Source organism: Gracilinanus agilis, chromosome 2 (genome assembly GCF_016433145.1).
Source record: "Gracilinanus agilis isolate LMUSP501 chromosome 2, AgileGrace, whole genome shotgun sequence".
NCBI lineage: Eukaryota > Metazoa > Chordata > Mammalia > Didelphimorphia > Didelphidae > Gracilinanus > Gracilinanus agilis.
Genome location: NC_058131.1, coordinates 611,296,229 through 611,310,420, shown reverse-complemented (window position 1 = coordinate 611,310,420; position 14,192 = coordinate 611,296,229). Strand labels below are relative to the sequence as shown.

Genomic DNA, 14,192 nt, shown 5'->3' with positions numbered 1-14,192 from the left:
GGTGGCAGCTGAGAGAGCAGGCTTGAGTGGGAGGTGCACCACCCTCCCCCCTCCCCATCCACTTCTGATCACTACTAATTACTCTAAAGGCCAAGGCCAGGCTGAAGGTGGAGAAGGGATCAAATTATGGGCTAGAAGAGGTTTTTAATTAATTTGAAACTTGGTATTGAAAGAAAAGGAAGACAGCCAAGGTAGATAGAGAGCCAGGCCTTCGGATGGGAGGACCTGGGTTCAAATCTGGCCTCTGACACTTCCTAGCTGTATGACCCTGGACAAGTCATTTCACCCTGGCCCTTACCGATTTTCTACCTTGGAACTGGTATCAATTCTAAGGCAGAAGGCAAGGTTTTAGGAAACAAAGAAACAAAAGAATTGAGAATGTGCCTGTTCATGAGATAGACTCCTTGGGACCCAGGACCATTTTGGCTCTGATGCCAACAGAATCACACATGAGGATAAGCAAAGAAATCTGGATGTGCCAGACTCATGCCCTCAGGCCTCACAGACATTCCTTCAGAGTCAGGCTGTATCACAGACAAATGTACCATAATATGGTCAGACATACAGACAGGAACACAAACTGTGGCTGTGGCCCCTGGACCCTGCAGAGGATCAGGGGAGCTCTGTGGCCTCCCCAGTGGCCTGGGGGAGTGGCAGCTGCTCTGTGGAGTTCTGGAGTGAAGCTCTCCCGGACAAACAAACATACGGACACGTTTTGTTCTAATGGGGAAGGAGGCGGTGGGGCAGCCCGTGGGAATCTCTTCTTCTGGTGCCCCCCACAATCCCGGGATGCTGGGACCTGAGGAAACAGCCCAGAATGCTGCCTCCCCTGGACACACTGGCTCCTCAGAGGCAGCTGGGCAGACACTGCCCTCCAGCAACCCTGGCCGGGGATCTGCCCCTGATCTTTAGGACTTAATGGGAAGAGGGCACGAGTCCTTCCTGGGAAAGGTCATCTCCAGTTTCAGGGCTCTGGGGGACATGCTGAGAGCCGGAGAACTAGGGGAGGATAGGGGGAGCAGAAGAGGTGCCACAGCTGGGATGCACAGGGTCAGGGGCAGGACCCTCGGGATGGCCTGGGGGCAGAGCACATAGGGCGGACCCCTCCCCTCACAGTCCCTTGTTGAAGTAAACGACCTCAGTGTTGGGGTTCTGCTTCTTGATCCGATCTCTGAGCTCCGGCTCCAGCCAGGACACTCGAATGGAGCTGTAAAATCACAGGCTGAGCTGCCAGAATGGCAGCCATCACTAGGCCAGCCCTCCCTCTCCCAGCCTGGCTCGATGATGCCCTTCCACGTTCCCCTCCAGGCCCTGGCCCAGACCCCTCCCAGGGGTGCTTACCTCCTCTGGGGGAAGAGACCGCAGCACAGGGGAGTAGCAAACACCAGGCTGCAGGGGGAGGTAAAGGAATCTGAGTGTCCCACAGCAGGGCCGCAGAGGCCTTGGGCCTCCCTCCCCAGATGCCTTCATCCCTTTCCCCAGGTATGGCCCCTCTCCCAGACACTCACCAAATGCCGACCAGCCCCACCTGCAGGGGCCCAATGAGCCACGGTCTTTGCTGTGGGAAAGGAAGATGGAGTCTCTGACCCAGAATGGCTCTCAGCCCCTCCAGCCCTGACCCCTCTGAGCCTGAGAGCACCCCTCAGACCACCCTTTGTGACACTCGCCCTCTGAGGCAGCCCAGGGTCCCCAGGCCTAGGCATGGCCCTTGGGATCCTCCTGTGGAGACTTGGCTTACCCACTCCGTGCCACCCCCCTAGGCTGGAGCTGCAATCTTGGTGTCTAGAGGTGAGGGGAGGAGGAGGGGGCTGTTTGGTCAGTGTGTGTGTGACAACGTGGGATTATGGACAGTCTGACAGTAGCCCCATGTACCATACCTGCTCCCACTGCATGCCTATCACTGAGGAGTGATGTGACGGCTTATGGGGGGCCTCCCCCCTCCCCTGGCATCTTCCAGCATAGGCCCTCTGACATTTCTTACTTCCACCCCCGTCCTTCCAAGACCCCCACCCACAGCAATTCAGCCTGAATTTGGGATCCAAAGAGTGGAGACTAAGATTGGGCTAGGAGCCTGGCGTCTGGGGGGAAGGAGCACTGAGCCCCTCCTCTCCTGGGGAGATTTCTTTAAGCAGCCCTGGGTCTCCCAGTCAAATTCAAGTCCTTTCTTTATCCCTATGACTGCACTGAAAGTAACAAGGAAGCAGGGTGGGGGCAGACCTACCTTCAAGAATTTTCTTTTCTCCCACACACTCATAATTACAGGGGGTATGGCTAAAAGAGGAGGAAAGCATAATAATAGCCAGCATTTATATGGCACTTTAAGACATGTAAAGCATTTTACATGTTATCTCACAACTGGGATAGGTGCCATTAGTACCACCACCCCCATTTTAGAGATGACAAAACCGAGGCTAACAGGGTAAGTGGTCAAGGCCACATAGCTAGTAAGTGTCCAAGACAAGGCAGGCCTTGAACCCATATCTTTCTTCCTCCAAGGTCAGTGCTCTGTCCACTTCCCCACCCAGCTGTTCCATATGATAAGTGCAAACAGGCAGGTTATCACCTGGGAAAAGGGCCTTGTTCCAAGAGTCCTCGGTGCCTCCCCCATAGCCACCCCTTTTTCCCCCCTTATTCCCCCCAGGCTCACTCAGAGCAGGGATAGCCATGCCGATTCGGGACATCACCACCTGGAAGATGCCCAGCTGAGCCGCCTTGGAGGAAGTGCCTAACCTCTGGCCATAATCATCAGTCACGGGGATCCCCACCTCTATCTCCCTGGCATGTGTGGAGACAAAAAGCAGCATCAGACACCAAGGCCCAGTGTCCTCACAACCCCTCCTCCCCCTAGGGTCCCTCAGAGGATCCTGGCCCACTCCCAGAACCCTCCAGAGGCTAGGCAGAGGTTCTGGAAGCCCACCTCCACCCCCATGGAGTCCTCTGTTTTGAGAGCTGCCCCACGTGGCACAGCAGGGGGACTCTATAGGGCCACCCCTCCCTCTGCTCACCTCTGCCTCATCAGTGGGATGTTGATGCAATTGGCAGCAGCCACAGCTGTGAATGGGATGAAGCGGCCAACCATGCTAGGCAGATGCTAGAGGAGGGGGCACTGGTCAGGGGCTTGGCCCTGGTAGTCATGAAGCATAAAATGTCTGTAATGGGCAAGGGCACCCATTGGGGAGGGAGAAGAGAGCTTGGGAAGGGAGCCCCCTTAGGGCAGCCTCTGGCTAGAGGTCCATGGGGGTGCTGAGGGGCTCCAGCCATGGGGAGCAGGGCTTACTTTGGTGAGGGAGTTGAGTCCCAGAGCAGTGACCACAGCCCCACTGGTAGCACTCAAGTAAGCTATTCCCAGCTGCCTGCGGACAGAAAGGCTAGGTAATGAGAAGGAACAGATGACAAAAATCATTTCTAAGTATCTGCCAGGTACTAATCACTGGGGATACGAGCACAAGCAAGCAAGGTGGTCCTCATTCTCTAGGAGTTTACATTACAATAGAGGGAGACAACTCCTAGAGAGGAATGCTGGCCAGGGAAGGGAGCTTTGGTCTGGGGAGCCAGGATGGTGAATTCATCCATTAGGGCAATCAATCAACACATTCCCAAAAGCAAAGAGACTACTGATTTGATGGCTGTGCCTGGAACAGGGTCCACTCTGCAGCCAGCAGAGGTGGGGTGCCCAGGGTAGACAGCTGGATTGGATATAAAGCATGGCCTGGCCTGGGGCAGCCAGGCCCAGGGAGAGAAGGGAGGTAACAGAGACCTCCCACAGCTTGTGACCCAGCCCAGGGGACAGTACGGGCCCACGGGTACCTCCTACCAGGGATGGAGCTTGTGCCTCTGTCCAAAGTCCCCCATTACTGACTCCCAAGCCCTCCATCAAAGCCTCTGAGGATCCTCTCAAGCGGATGAGGTAGCCAGTGTAGAGATATAGGGAACTGCTCCATCGGCAGACCCCAGGATTGGGCTAGGAAGCCCGAGGCAGAGAGGTTAGTGAAGCATCTATTGCCAGTCAGATGGAAGCTTCTTGAGGGCAGGCATTGCTTTCTTTTTCGTCTCTACCCCACATAGAAGTGTCCCACATTACATGCTCAAGAACAATTTTGGATGGAATTGAAGGACTGCTCCTTACGTATCAGTAATCTTTGCATCTCCACTTCTATTGGAGTAGTTGACAATAGCATTGAAGGACTGGTTCACCCACTGCCAGAACACCACAGTTGAAACTTTCCTGAGGAGACAGTAGGTTTATCCCAGTGCTCTGGAACCAACCCTTCCACGTAGAGGTCTCAATAGTGGTCCCCAAGTCCCTCCTACTACACCACTGAACAGAGCTGCCCTTCCATGGCAATCCCCAAACTGTCCATTCCAAGACCCTGATGGTGATCTTCATATTCCACCCCTACCCAGAGTTCCCAGTGATCACCCTCAAGCTCTCCACACAATCCCTGATGTTATCCCGGACCTCTCCTATCACACACAAGTATCTAGAGTGGGTTCATACACAGGCCACAGTTCTTCATTTGTAGAGAGTCATGAGAAAGAAGTAGTATTAAGAGATCAAAGAAATAACCAGTAAAGGACCCAATTTCTCCCTCCTCCCAGGCCACAACCAGGATGGGTGCTACTAAGTATCCTCAGCCCACCTCCCTTCTAGGGTGTATAACTCTGAGGCTGGGGGAATGTGAACCATGCCATTTTGGCAGGGGCCCAGTGTTTGGGGGCTCTTTTCAGGGGTGAGGCACCTACCTGTAGAAGGTGAGCATGCCACCACTGATCAGCATATTCATGGGTACTTGGGCTGACATTCGGCCAATGATAAAGACCTTTTCCCCAGTGTCAGGGTGGAAGGCTGAGTCATATTTATACTTGGCCTTCCATAGTTCCTCTTCAGTCAGCCCAGGGGTCACGATCCCTGCCCTATTTGGGAAGGACAAGTCTTGCTATCCTGGAAAAGCAGCTTCTTTCCCTAGGAATCCCCAATTCCTCTCATTCCAACAGATCACATCTCCCTAGGAACAGAGTCTTAAATACATTTGAGTCTCAGAGCTGGGGAAGTATCTTACAGGGACCCAAGAATATAGGCCTCAAGTCTCAGAATCTATGGGGCCTGCCATTTTCCTATCCTTGAGCCAAACTCCTCTCAATTACTCCCCTTCATCACTACAGTACCAAGGAGAGAAAAGGGCTCCTACGCTCCTTCTGAAGAGCCCAACGCCCACAATATCTATGTCAGGCTGAGAGGGCCCACACGAGGAATGGTCCAGGGTGGAGGCTAGGTCCAGGAGCTATTTCAAAGACTTTGGCTTAGTTCTTATTAAGGTGGCATGATTATTGGCTGTCCATATTTCCCTCTAGTAGTAAATCCTCATCATTTCCCCCATGGAGTAGGCATGATAAGAAGAAACTCTTCCGTTCCTGTCCCCAATACTTAAAATTTGACCTCAAGGACATTTGGGATAGGAATCGTAGTTCTGTAGAATGCCTGAGAGAACCAGCAGTGAGGTCAGAAGTGGAATGGTCAGAGTTCTCCAGGGACTGGGGAAGACAGGAAGGAAGGGCAGGGAGAGTATCACCTGTAGTTCATCACAATCATTCGGGCTTTATTCAGTTCTTCCTCAGATAGTAGAAGGTTCAAAGGGTTGGTGACAGTGAAGAAGTGCTTAGCACGTCCCACAAAGGTAGACTGGTCCCAACGAGGATCATGGATATTGATGTGCAGGGGTAACTCACTCATCTTCTGCGGGGGAAAGGGGGATAGGAAGATCAGAGACTACACCCCCAAAACTCCTACAATACATTCAGTCCTTTTTCTGGGCCCCAACCCGTTAAAGCATGAATTCTTTATGGAGAGTAGGGAGAAAGGAAGAGAGGATCTTGCCCTAAGCTCACATCCCCTGCAATAAGATGCTTCCCAAGTGTGTGAGTATGTGTGTGTTGGGGGGGGGGGTCAGATGTCATTGTCTCAGTATGAGAACCCTGTCTCCATCCCTGGAATAAGCTAGCTAACTCAATGCTGTCCTGAACCCACAGGGTTGACTCTTCTGACCTTTGGGCTTCTCCATGAAATAGCAGCAAAGTCAATGGACCCAGGTAAGGTGAGAAGAACTGTTACCTTATTACTAGAATTTGAAGAGTAGGGAAAATCAGCAGAACTTGGCTGAAATGGTATAAGTCCTGGGGCCTTTTGGTACATGAGTATGAACTTGTGTTTACATATGAGTTCTGATCTGAGAATATGTGTGTATGCACATGTATACACAGATGTCCCCAGATACCATAGTAGGCAATGGCAGCACAAACAGTAGACTGCCTGGCCAGCAGCTAGGGAGCTACACCAAGCCTCCAAATCACTTAGCTGGTGAGAGGATGCGTGGCCCAGCCCTGGCTCCTTTAAGGGACTGGATTAGAAGACTTTTCCCTTCTTTGTACTACAAAACCTATTCTACCCTATATCATGAACCATCTGAGAAAACATCTCCACCTTCCATTACCACAGAATGCTCTAGTACGTAAAAGCTATTACTGTTATCTAGCTCCTCCTCCCAGTACCTGCTCTCCTATTTGCCATCATTGGGTCAAGATTGGTGGGATTCTAACCCTGGCCCCTCTCAGGAACTGGATTCAGAAGTTTCCTTTCTTTGGAACTTCCTTCCACATGTGGAGACACTAATCTCAAATAGTATATGGAAAGAGTGCTGGGTCTTCTAGTTGGGACCTGGATTCAAATCCCACTGGTTACCATAGATGTAACCTTGGCCCTCAGTTTCCTCACTTGTAAAATGAGGGAGTTGAATTAGATAACCTCTAGGATTCCTTGCTGCTCTAGATCTATGAATTTATCATCTTACTTGGGTCTGCTTCAGTGAATCATTTAAGAAAAGTACTACCTCACACCCCTATTAACACCATTAAGCATGCAGACACTAGGCCTTATGCCAGGGCTCTATCAGGTACCAAGACCTCAGATATTAGACCCATCCAGAAGCCAAGTGCATAATAAAAGTACAAGATATTCTCTAGCTATATGACATCTCCCCCATTTTAGGATTCAGTCCAATCCCTTCTTCCCTGGTACAATATGTAGAAAAAGAACAAACTGATACACTGGACCCAAGAGAGTAGATGCCCCCAAACAACTGATACTTCCTCTTCCATAGAGCTGGCAAACTCTTATTTCCTCCTCTCCTGATCTTTTTGATTATATGATCCTGTCTCTCTTCAAGACTCCTCCACTACTTGCTTCTCCAGCTCTCTCAGCAGAAAAGCTCATCTTCTATTTTACTCCTTGATATCTACCACAAACTCTATCTTCTCTCCTGCTCAATACATCAAGACTCTTCTACATTTGCCATTCTATTCTCTTTTGCTCCAGCATTGGAGGAAGGGGTGGCCTCTCTATGTGTCAAGGTTACCTATGCCCTTGATCTCATCCCTTCTTATCTCTTTTGAGGGTTACTCTTTCTTTTTTTTAAAACCCTTAACTTCTGTGTATTGGCTCATAGGTGGAAGAGTGGTAAGGGTGGATAATGGGGGTCAAGTGACTTGTCACACAGCTGGGAAGTGTCTGAGGCCAGATTTGAACCTAGGACTCCCCTCTCTAGGCCTAGCTCTCAATCCATTGAGCTACCCAGCTTCCCCTGAGGGTTACTCTTTCAATCATTCCCTTTCTCTCATGATCAATCTCTCTTTATCACCTGGCTCCTTCTCTATCACCCCAAAAACATGCCCAGATCCCCCTCATCCTTAAAGAACTTTCACTTTACAGTAACATTCCTACAGGCCATCATTTTGTATTTCTTCTTATTTTCAAAGCTAGACTCCTTGAAAGTGTTCTCCATATTCACTGCCTTACTTCCCACTTACTTTCAACACCATCACTGAAACTGCTCTCATTAAGAGTACCAACTGTCTTTTTTTTTTAAACCCTTACTTCCATCTTGGAGTCATTACTGTGTATTGGCTCCAAAGCAGAAGAGTGGTAAGGCAATGGGGGGCAAGTGATTTGCCCAGGGTCACACAGCTGGGAAGTGTCTGAGGTCAGATTTTAACCTAGGACCTCCTGTTTCTAGGCCTGGCTCTCAATCCAGCCACCCCCCAACTGTCTTTTAAATACTTAACACAAGAACCTTTTCTTAGTACTTATCCTTCATAATCTCTTTGAAAATTCTAATCCTTGTCATTCACTCCCCAGTTCCTACATAACCTTTTCTGGAACTTGGCATTGTTTTCTGGGACAAAAGGAGATATAGTGGGGACTTGATAATTGCCTTCAAGTATCTGAAGGTCCATTGGTAGAGGAGGGATGAGAGTTATTTTCTTTGGACCCAGAAAGAAAAAGCAGGAATGGTGGCTAAAAATTGGAAAGAAGTAAATCTAGGGCAGGGGAAAGCTTTCCAACAATTAAAGAGAGGTCATGAGTTCCTCCTTCTTGGAAGTCTTCCAGTGGAGACTAGATGACCACTTATTGAGGACCATGAAGATTCCTTTAGCAGGTGAATGGACAAGAATCTACCTTGTTGTTGGTGCTTTGTTTGAAGAGGACCAATGACATACATCAAGGAGAGTCTAGAATCTATCTAGTCCCTAGATGGACCCTGAGGTCCTTCATATCTCTCAAATTCTGTGATCCTGAGATTATCCCTGGTGTCCATGACATTTTTCTCTCTTGGTTCTCCTCCTACCTCCCTGACTCCTCCTCATACTCTTTTGCTGGAATATCACTTGGGTCCTACCCACTAATCTTAGGCTTCTTCCAAACTTTTGTCTTCTCTATCCTCTTTTCCTTTGGCAGTCTCATAAAATATTAGGGATTTGATTGTCATCTTTTACAAATTACTTCCAAATTAATAGTTCTGATCCTATTTTCCTTCTACTGAACTCTGAGACCTAATTACCTCATCACAGAGCCTTGAGGAATGCTGTCCACAATTAGGGGATATGATATGAATGGCATGCTAACAAAGGAACCAGAAGAGAAGCCAGATAGGAGAACCAAGAGAAGGCAGTGTCCCAAAAGTTAATGGAGGAGGGCAGCTGGGTAGCTCAGTGGAGTGAGAGTCAGGCCTAGAGACAGGAGGTCCTAGGTTCAAACCCGGCCTCAGCCACTTCCCAGCTGTGTGACCCTGGGCAAGTCACTTGACCCCATTGCCCACCCTTACCAATCTTCCACCTATGAGACAATGCACCAAAGTACAAGGGTTAAAAAAAAAAGTTAATGGAGGAAATAGTATGGGAGAAGAGAGTAGTCAAGAGTAGCAAAAGATGCAAAGGACAAGGATTAAGAAAATGTAATTGTGAAAAACTTTACTTAAGATCTGACAATGAAGAGAGCACTGGTAATTGAGTAATGAGGAAGGAAGACTGCCAAGGATGAGAAATGAGAAGGCAGGAAACTCTATTTGGGTTATGGTGACTTAGAGATGGGTATGGACCACATGGGTGGATATATGCAGGAAAAAAACATGTCCTAGCCTCTTCTACATGTCCTAAATTCTGTCTTTATTCTCTCACCCAGTGCTTCATAATATCATTGGATTTAATTATCTTCCCTATGCAAATGTTGCCTAAATCTATATGTCCAACTGTAGTCTTTCTGCTGAGCTTCAGCTGTGCATCTCCAGCTGCCTCATTTATATTTTAAACTGGAGGTTTCATGAACATCTCCAACTCAACATACCCAAAATTGAACTTATCTTTTCCCCCAAACCCATGCCCCTTCCAAATTTGACTTTCTGATGAAATATGACCAGCCTCACAGCCATCCAAGCATCTCAGTCATCGTGTTATTCTTGACTCCTTATTCTCCTTGATTTGATAAAGCCATTAAGTTGCCAAATCTTGTCATTTCTACTCCCATAACATCTCTTGCATATATCTCCCTCTCTTTAACCATACAACCAACTCCCTAGCTTAGGATCTCATCACCCTGAAGTACTGCAATAGCTTTATTATTGATTTTTCTTTCTCCCCTCCCTTCTCTCTCTAATTCATTCTCCAAATAGCTACCAAAGTATTTTCCCAGAAAGGACAAGTTCAAACATATCACTCTCCTCCCCAATAAACCCCAATGGCTGTCTGGTACCTCTAGGATCAAATAGTAGTTCCTATGTTAATTTTTTTTAAATTCTTCACAATGTGCCATAAGAAATAATGAGCAGGCTAAATTTAGTAAAACTTGGAAGGAACTACAAGGGATAATGAAGAGCAGAATGAGAAGAACCAAGAGAACATTAAACACAGCTACAGATTTAATATTTGAAGAATGACTTATGAGAATGAACTAAAAGAGGGAAACATGAAAGATATAATCTATAAATACATATCTGTCTCCTGGATGATGCCTTCTAGGATATGAAAAGGGGAGGAGAAGCTGAGACATTTGTAAATAAATTCCATTAATAATAAGTAAATCTTTCACAATCTGGCCCAACTTTTTAAAACACTGCCCTCTTTCCAGACCCTTTGGTCTGGTTATCGCTGGTGCCTGTAATGGACTCACTTCCTCCTCTCCTCTTGCCTCTTAGGATCCCTTTTTCCTTCCAAACCTTGCTCAAATATCACCTCCACATAGAGCCTTTCCTAAGCCTTCCTCATCTTTCCTCATCATTCGACTGTTCTTGGCTCCTCCCACAATAGTGCCCTCCTTTCAATATATTTAATGGAGTAAACTGGTCAGTCACAGCCCTGGATTTCCCCATTTAGTTCTAGTTCAAGGAGTCCTCTGGAAAACTGAGGAAGCCAGTTCCTAGTCATGGTAACTCAAGGGTTGTTATCAACCCCTTTTCAGTGGTAAAATCTTCTCATTGACCATAGAATTGGAAGAACCAACAAGTTGCCGAATCAGTCTTGATATACAAATAAGGGCAAACTGCCCATCTTTCAATTTATTTTTCCTTTGTCAGTGAGAGAAGACAAGTTTGCTTTTATATAATCAGTCCCAAGAGTGTGATGAGGGATAGGTACCAGACCTATCTCTCATTCAAATATGGGGGCTATGGTCAGCTCCAAATTTTTGTATTTATTTTTTATGATTGGAAGTAAATGTGTCCAGGCAGTGACCCTGAAAGTTCAGGAGACTCAGAGGTCCCATAAGCATTCTATATCAGTAGCAGGGTTCACTGCTGTCAGCTGTAGAAGCCCCAAGAGTCAGAGGTGATCAAACAGCAGCCTTGAGAAGGATATGTCCAGGCAGCTTCAAAGTCTAGAGAGAATGCAGTGTGGTAGGTCTGGTCCGGCAGAGAAGCTATCCTCTGGAAGGAACCATCCTAGTAGAACATTCCATCCTTCACTGATGCCACAACGAACAGAATCTCATGAAGATTTGACAAAGGGAGAAAAGGACTTCCAAGGCCAGGAGTCAGGAAGTACCCCTTTGGTAGATGTGTGCAGAGAACATATGCCTCATTATTACTGTATTTTAAATTTTAGCCCACTATCCTTTTGAACATACAAGGCCAGAGTATGCCTTCACTTTGGGGAAGGGGGATAGAATGTTTTGTACCAACTGTTCATAGCATACTTTCCAATATTCTTTCTAAAAGATAAACAATATCTACTAGCTAACTATGAATGGAAAGCACATGGAGTAGGGAGGCAAAGAGGAGAGGGTTAGTTATGGGCAGTATGAGAAATACAGCCCTTCAGGATTATTCCTAGAACCCTGAAAGACTGAGTCACAGCTCCATTCTGAAGACCAGGGCCACCAGTATGAGTTTATGTGAAGGAATCAGCCCCGGAGTAAGGATTGCTACAGATATTTTTAATATATAATTTATATACAGATTGTCTTTCCCTATAGAATATAAGATCCTTGAAGGCAAGGGCTGTTTCCCCAGCATAGTATCTATCACATTACTGAAGAAGCTTTTTGATTATCCCTCCCAAACCTAAGCCTCCTGCAAAATCCTCTCTTTCTTTTGAAGACATAACCAGACTCCCAGTCATATTCACAGCAGAGTCTTTTCCTCCACCTCCCTCCCATATCCAAAACTGTTGCCAAGTTTTGTTAAATCTACCTCCACGATATCTCTCATGTGTCCTTTTTTCCTCCATTTATATGGCAGCCTGCCCTCATTACCTCTCACTGGGTCTACAGCAATAACTTCTTAATTGGTCTCTCTGTTTCTAGTCCATCCCCTCTCTTCCTAAAAGTATGGTTCTGATCCAGTCAATTCCCTGTTGAAAAAATTTTCAGGAGCTCCCCTTTGACTCTCCAATAAAATGCCCTCCCCAGCTTGGCACTGAGAGCTTCCTCCATCTGGCTCCAAACTGCCTCTACAGCTTTGGTTTCTATTTTAGTTCATGTACTCCACATTCCAGCCAAACTAGCCTACTGAACTTGACATTCTACCTTCCTTCCTTGGGCTTTTGCACAGACTGTGGCTCCCCTGGCCTGGGATAATCTCTTTTATCACCTATTACCCTCTCCCCCCTTAGAATCCTTAGCTTCCTTCATGGCTCAGCTGAGGTGCTACTTCCCTTGGGAAGTCTTTCTCAGTCTTCCTGGTCAACGGTGTTATTTATCTCCCTCCTCAAGTTACATGTCTGTGTAGATGTGTCTCCCCTAGCCTGCTAGGCTTGAGAGTACGGATTGTCTTATTTTGCCTCTGGATACCCAATGGTGGAACAAGAATACTGGTGCATAGTAAGTACTTTGTGAAAGCTGGTTGAACTTCATCTCATGAACTCCTGTGCATGTCACTGCGCATAAACATGTATGTTGTTAACCTCTCCTTGGCTTCTTCAGACATAATTCCTCCCTTTCCTGCTGGAAGTACCTGAGTCACCCACTGACTCAGGAGACTATGACCCAATTTGCCCCCTCAGTCCCTGCCTCTTCTCCTTCCCATGTTCTCCCAACTTTTCTTTTCTAACCTGTGCCTGCAGTCTTAGAATCCATACTAAGTATAGGTTTTGAGGCAGAAGAGTGGTAAGGACTAAGCAGTGGGCTTAAGAGATTTGCCCAGGATCACACAGCTAGGAAGTGTCTGAGGCTGGATTTGAACCCTTTGTCTCCAGGCCTGGCTCTCTATTCACCGAGCCACCTCACTGAGCCCCTTTCCCAACTTTTTTGCCCAGGTAGAAGCTGGAGAAATGTGTGGAGCAGACAGACACACTCTCTAACTGTGCCCCACCACTCTCAGAGAACAAGAACCTCTTGGGAGTCCTTTCCCCTTCTGCTCCACAGAAAAAGGGATCCTTCCCAGGAGATCTATGGGGAGATATCAGCTCTTCTGGGCGTCCCTTCTGTCTCCCAGCCAGAATGAGAGGCCCGCCCCGGGGAACCATCTGGCCACCATTCAACAAAATCCTCCGTAAAGATTAATCCTCTAGCCCACATTAGCCCCAGCACCATTAGCAAGCACCCTCCTCCCCGCCTCACCCCCCCCCCCGCACCTACAAAGACGGCACAAGAAGGGCTCACAGACTTGTACCGAGTTGTGCTGGAGTCCCGCACCCAATAATCTCACATTCTCACAAAAATCACAGATACAAACTAATCACTTGCTCAAACTCCCAAGACCTGGAGTGAAACTAGATTAGGGGAAGAGGCGGGGGAGGTTGCAGCCGGGACAGGCGAGTGGGAGGGGGCAAGGGAAGTCGGCAGCGTCCCTAGCGCAAAGCAGAACCATCCCCTGTCCCCTCTTCCCTGCTTTCCCCAATGGGCCAAACGCTGGCAGACCCAGCTTTCACTCACGCTCCTCTAGCTGCTGCCTCGGTTGTTCTGAGAGACACCTCCCTCCCTCTCCCCTTCCTTACTCGACGGACAGCCAGAGCCTCCCTCACCGCTACCAGTACACGTCACTCGTGACGTTAGCCTGAACCCAGTCAACAGCCAATTGGGCTGAAGGATGCAACCCTGGCTCTGGAGGCTGCAAGGGGGCTCCAAGGGGGCCGGTCCGAGCAGGGACCGGGATTGGCCAGGTCGGAGGCCTCTGGGGGAAACGCCTCCAGCCCCGGCAGTCCAGACGGAATCTCGGCCACAACCTCGATCCTGCACCAATCAGAACTGGGGGTCAGCTCAGGCGTGGAGTAGAAAAAGAGGCTATCGGACCAGGTTGCCCCACCACCCCGCCATACAACGGCACCTATCCAGAACCCTAGTACTGGACTGGCAGAGGCAGTGCCCGCTCTCCTGCCATTAGCTAACGGAGCTGAAGCTCCTAGCTCAGCAGGAGCACCCGGGGACCAGGGCA

The 14,192-nt window shown here is 48.3% G+C and overlaps 1 protein-coding gene across 1 annotated transcript; it reads right to left on the bottom strand.

Annotated features, from left to right (window-relative positions):
• Positions 1 to 345: 345 nt before the first annotated feature.
• Positions 346 to 13,750, bottom strand: SFXN3 (sideroflexin 3). Its single transcript, XM_044662528.1, has 11 exons — positions 13,694 to 13,750; positions 5,571 to 5,734; positions 4,744 to 4,914; positions 4,127 to 4,225; positions 3,278 to 3,353; positions 3,006 to 3,091; positions 2,648 to 2,775; positions 2,222 to 2,271; positions 1,509 to 1,558; positions 1,342 to 1,389; positions 346 to 1,207 (listed from the first exon to the last, which is right to left on the bottom strand). The coding sequence occupies exons 2-11, from the start codon at positions 5,729 to 5,731 to the stop codon at positions 1,111 to 1,113; spliced, it is 966 nt and encodes a 321-aa protein (XP_044518463.1). The 5' UTR covers positions 5,732 to 5,734; positions 13,694 to 13,750; the 3' UTR covers positions 346 to 1,110.
• Between the last annotated feature and the right edge of the window lie 442 nt (positions 13,751 to 14,192).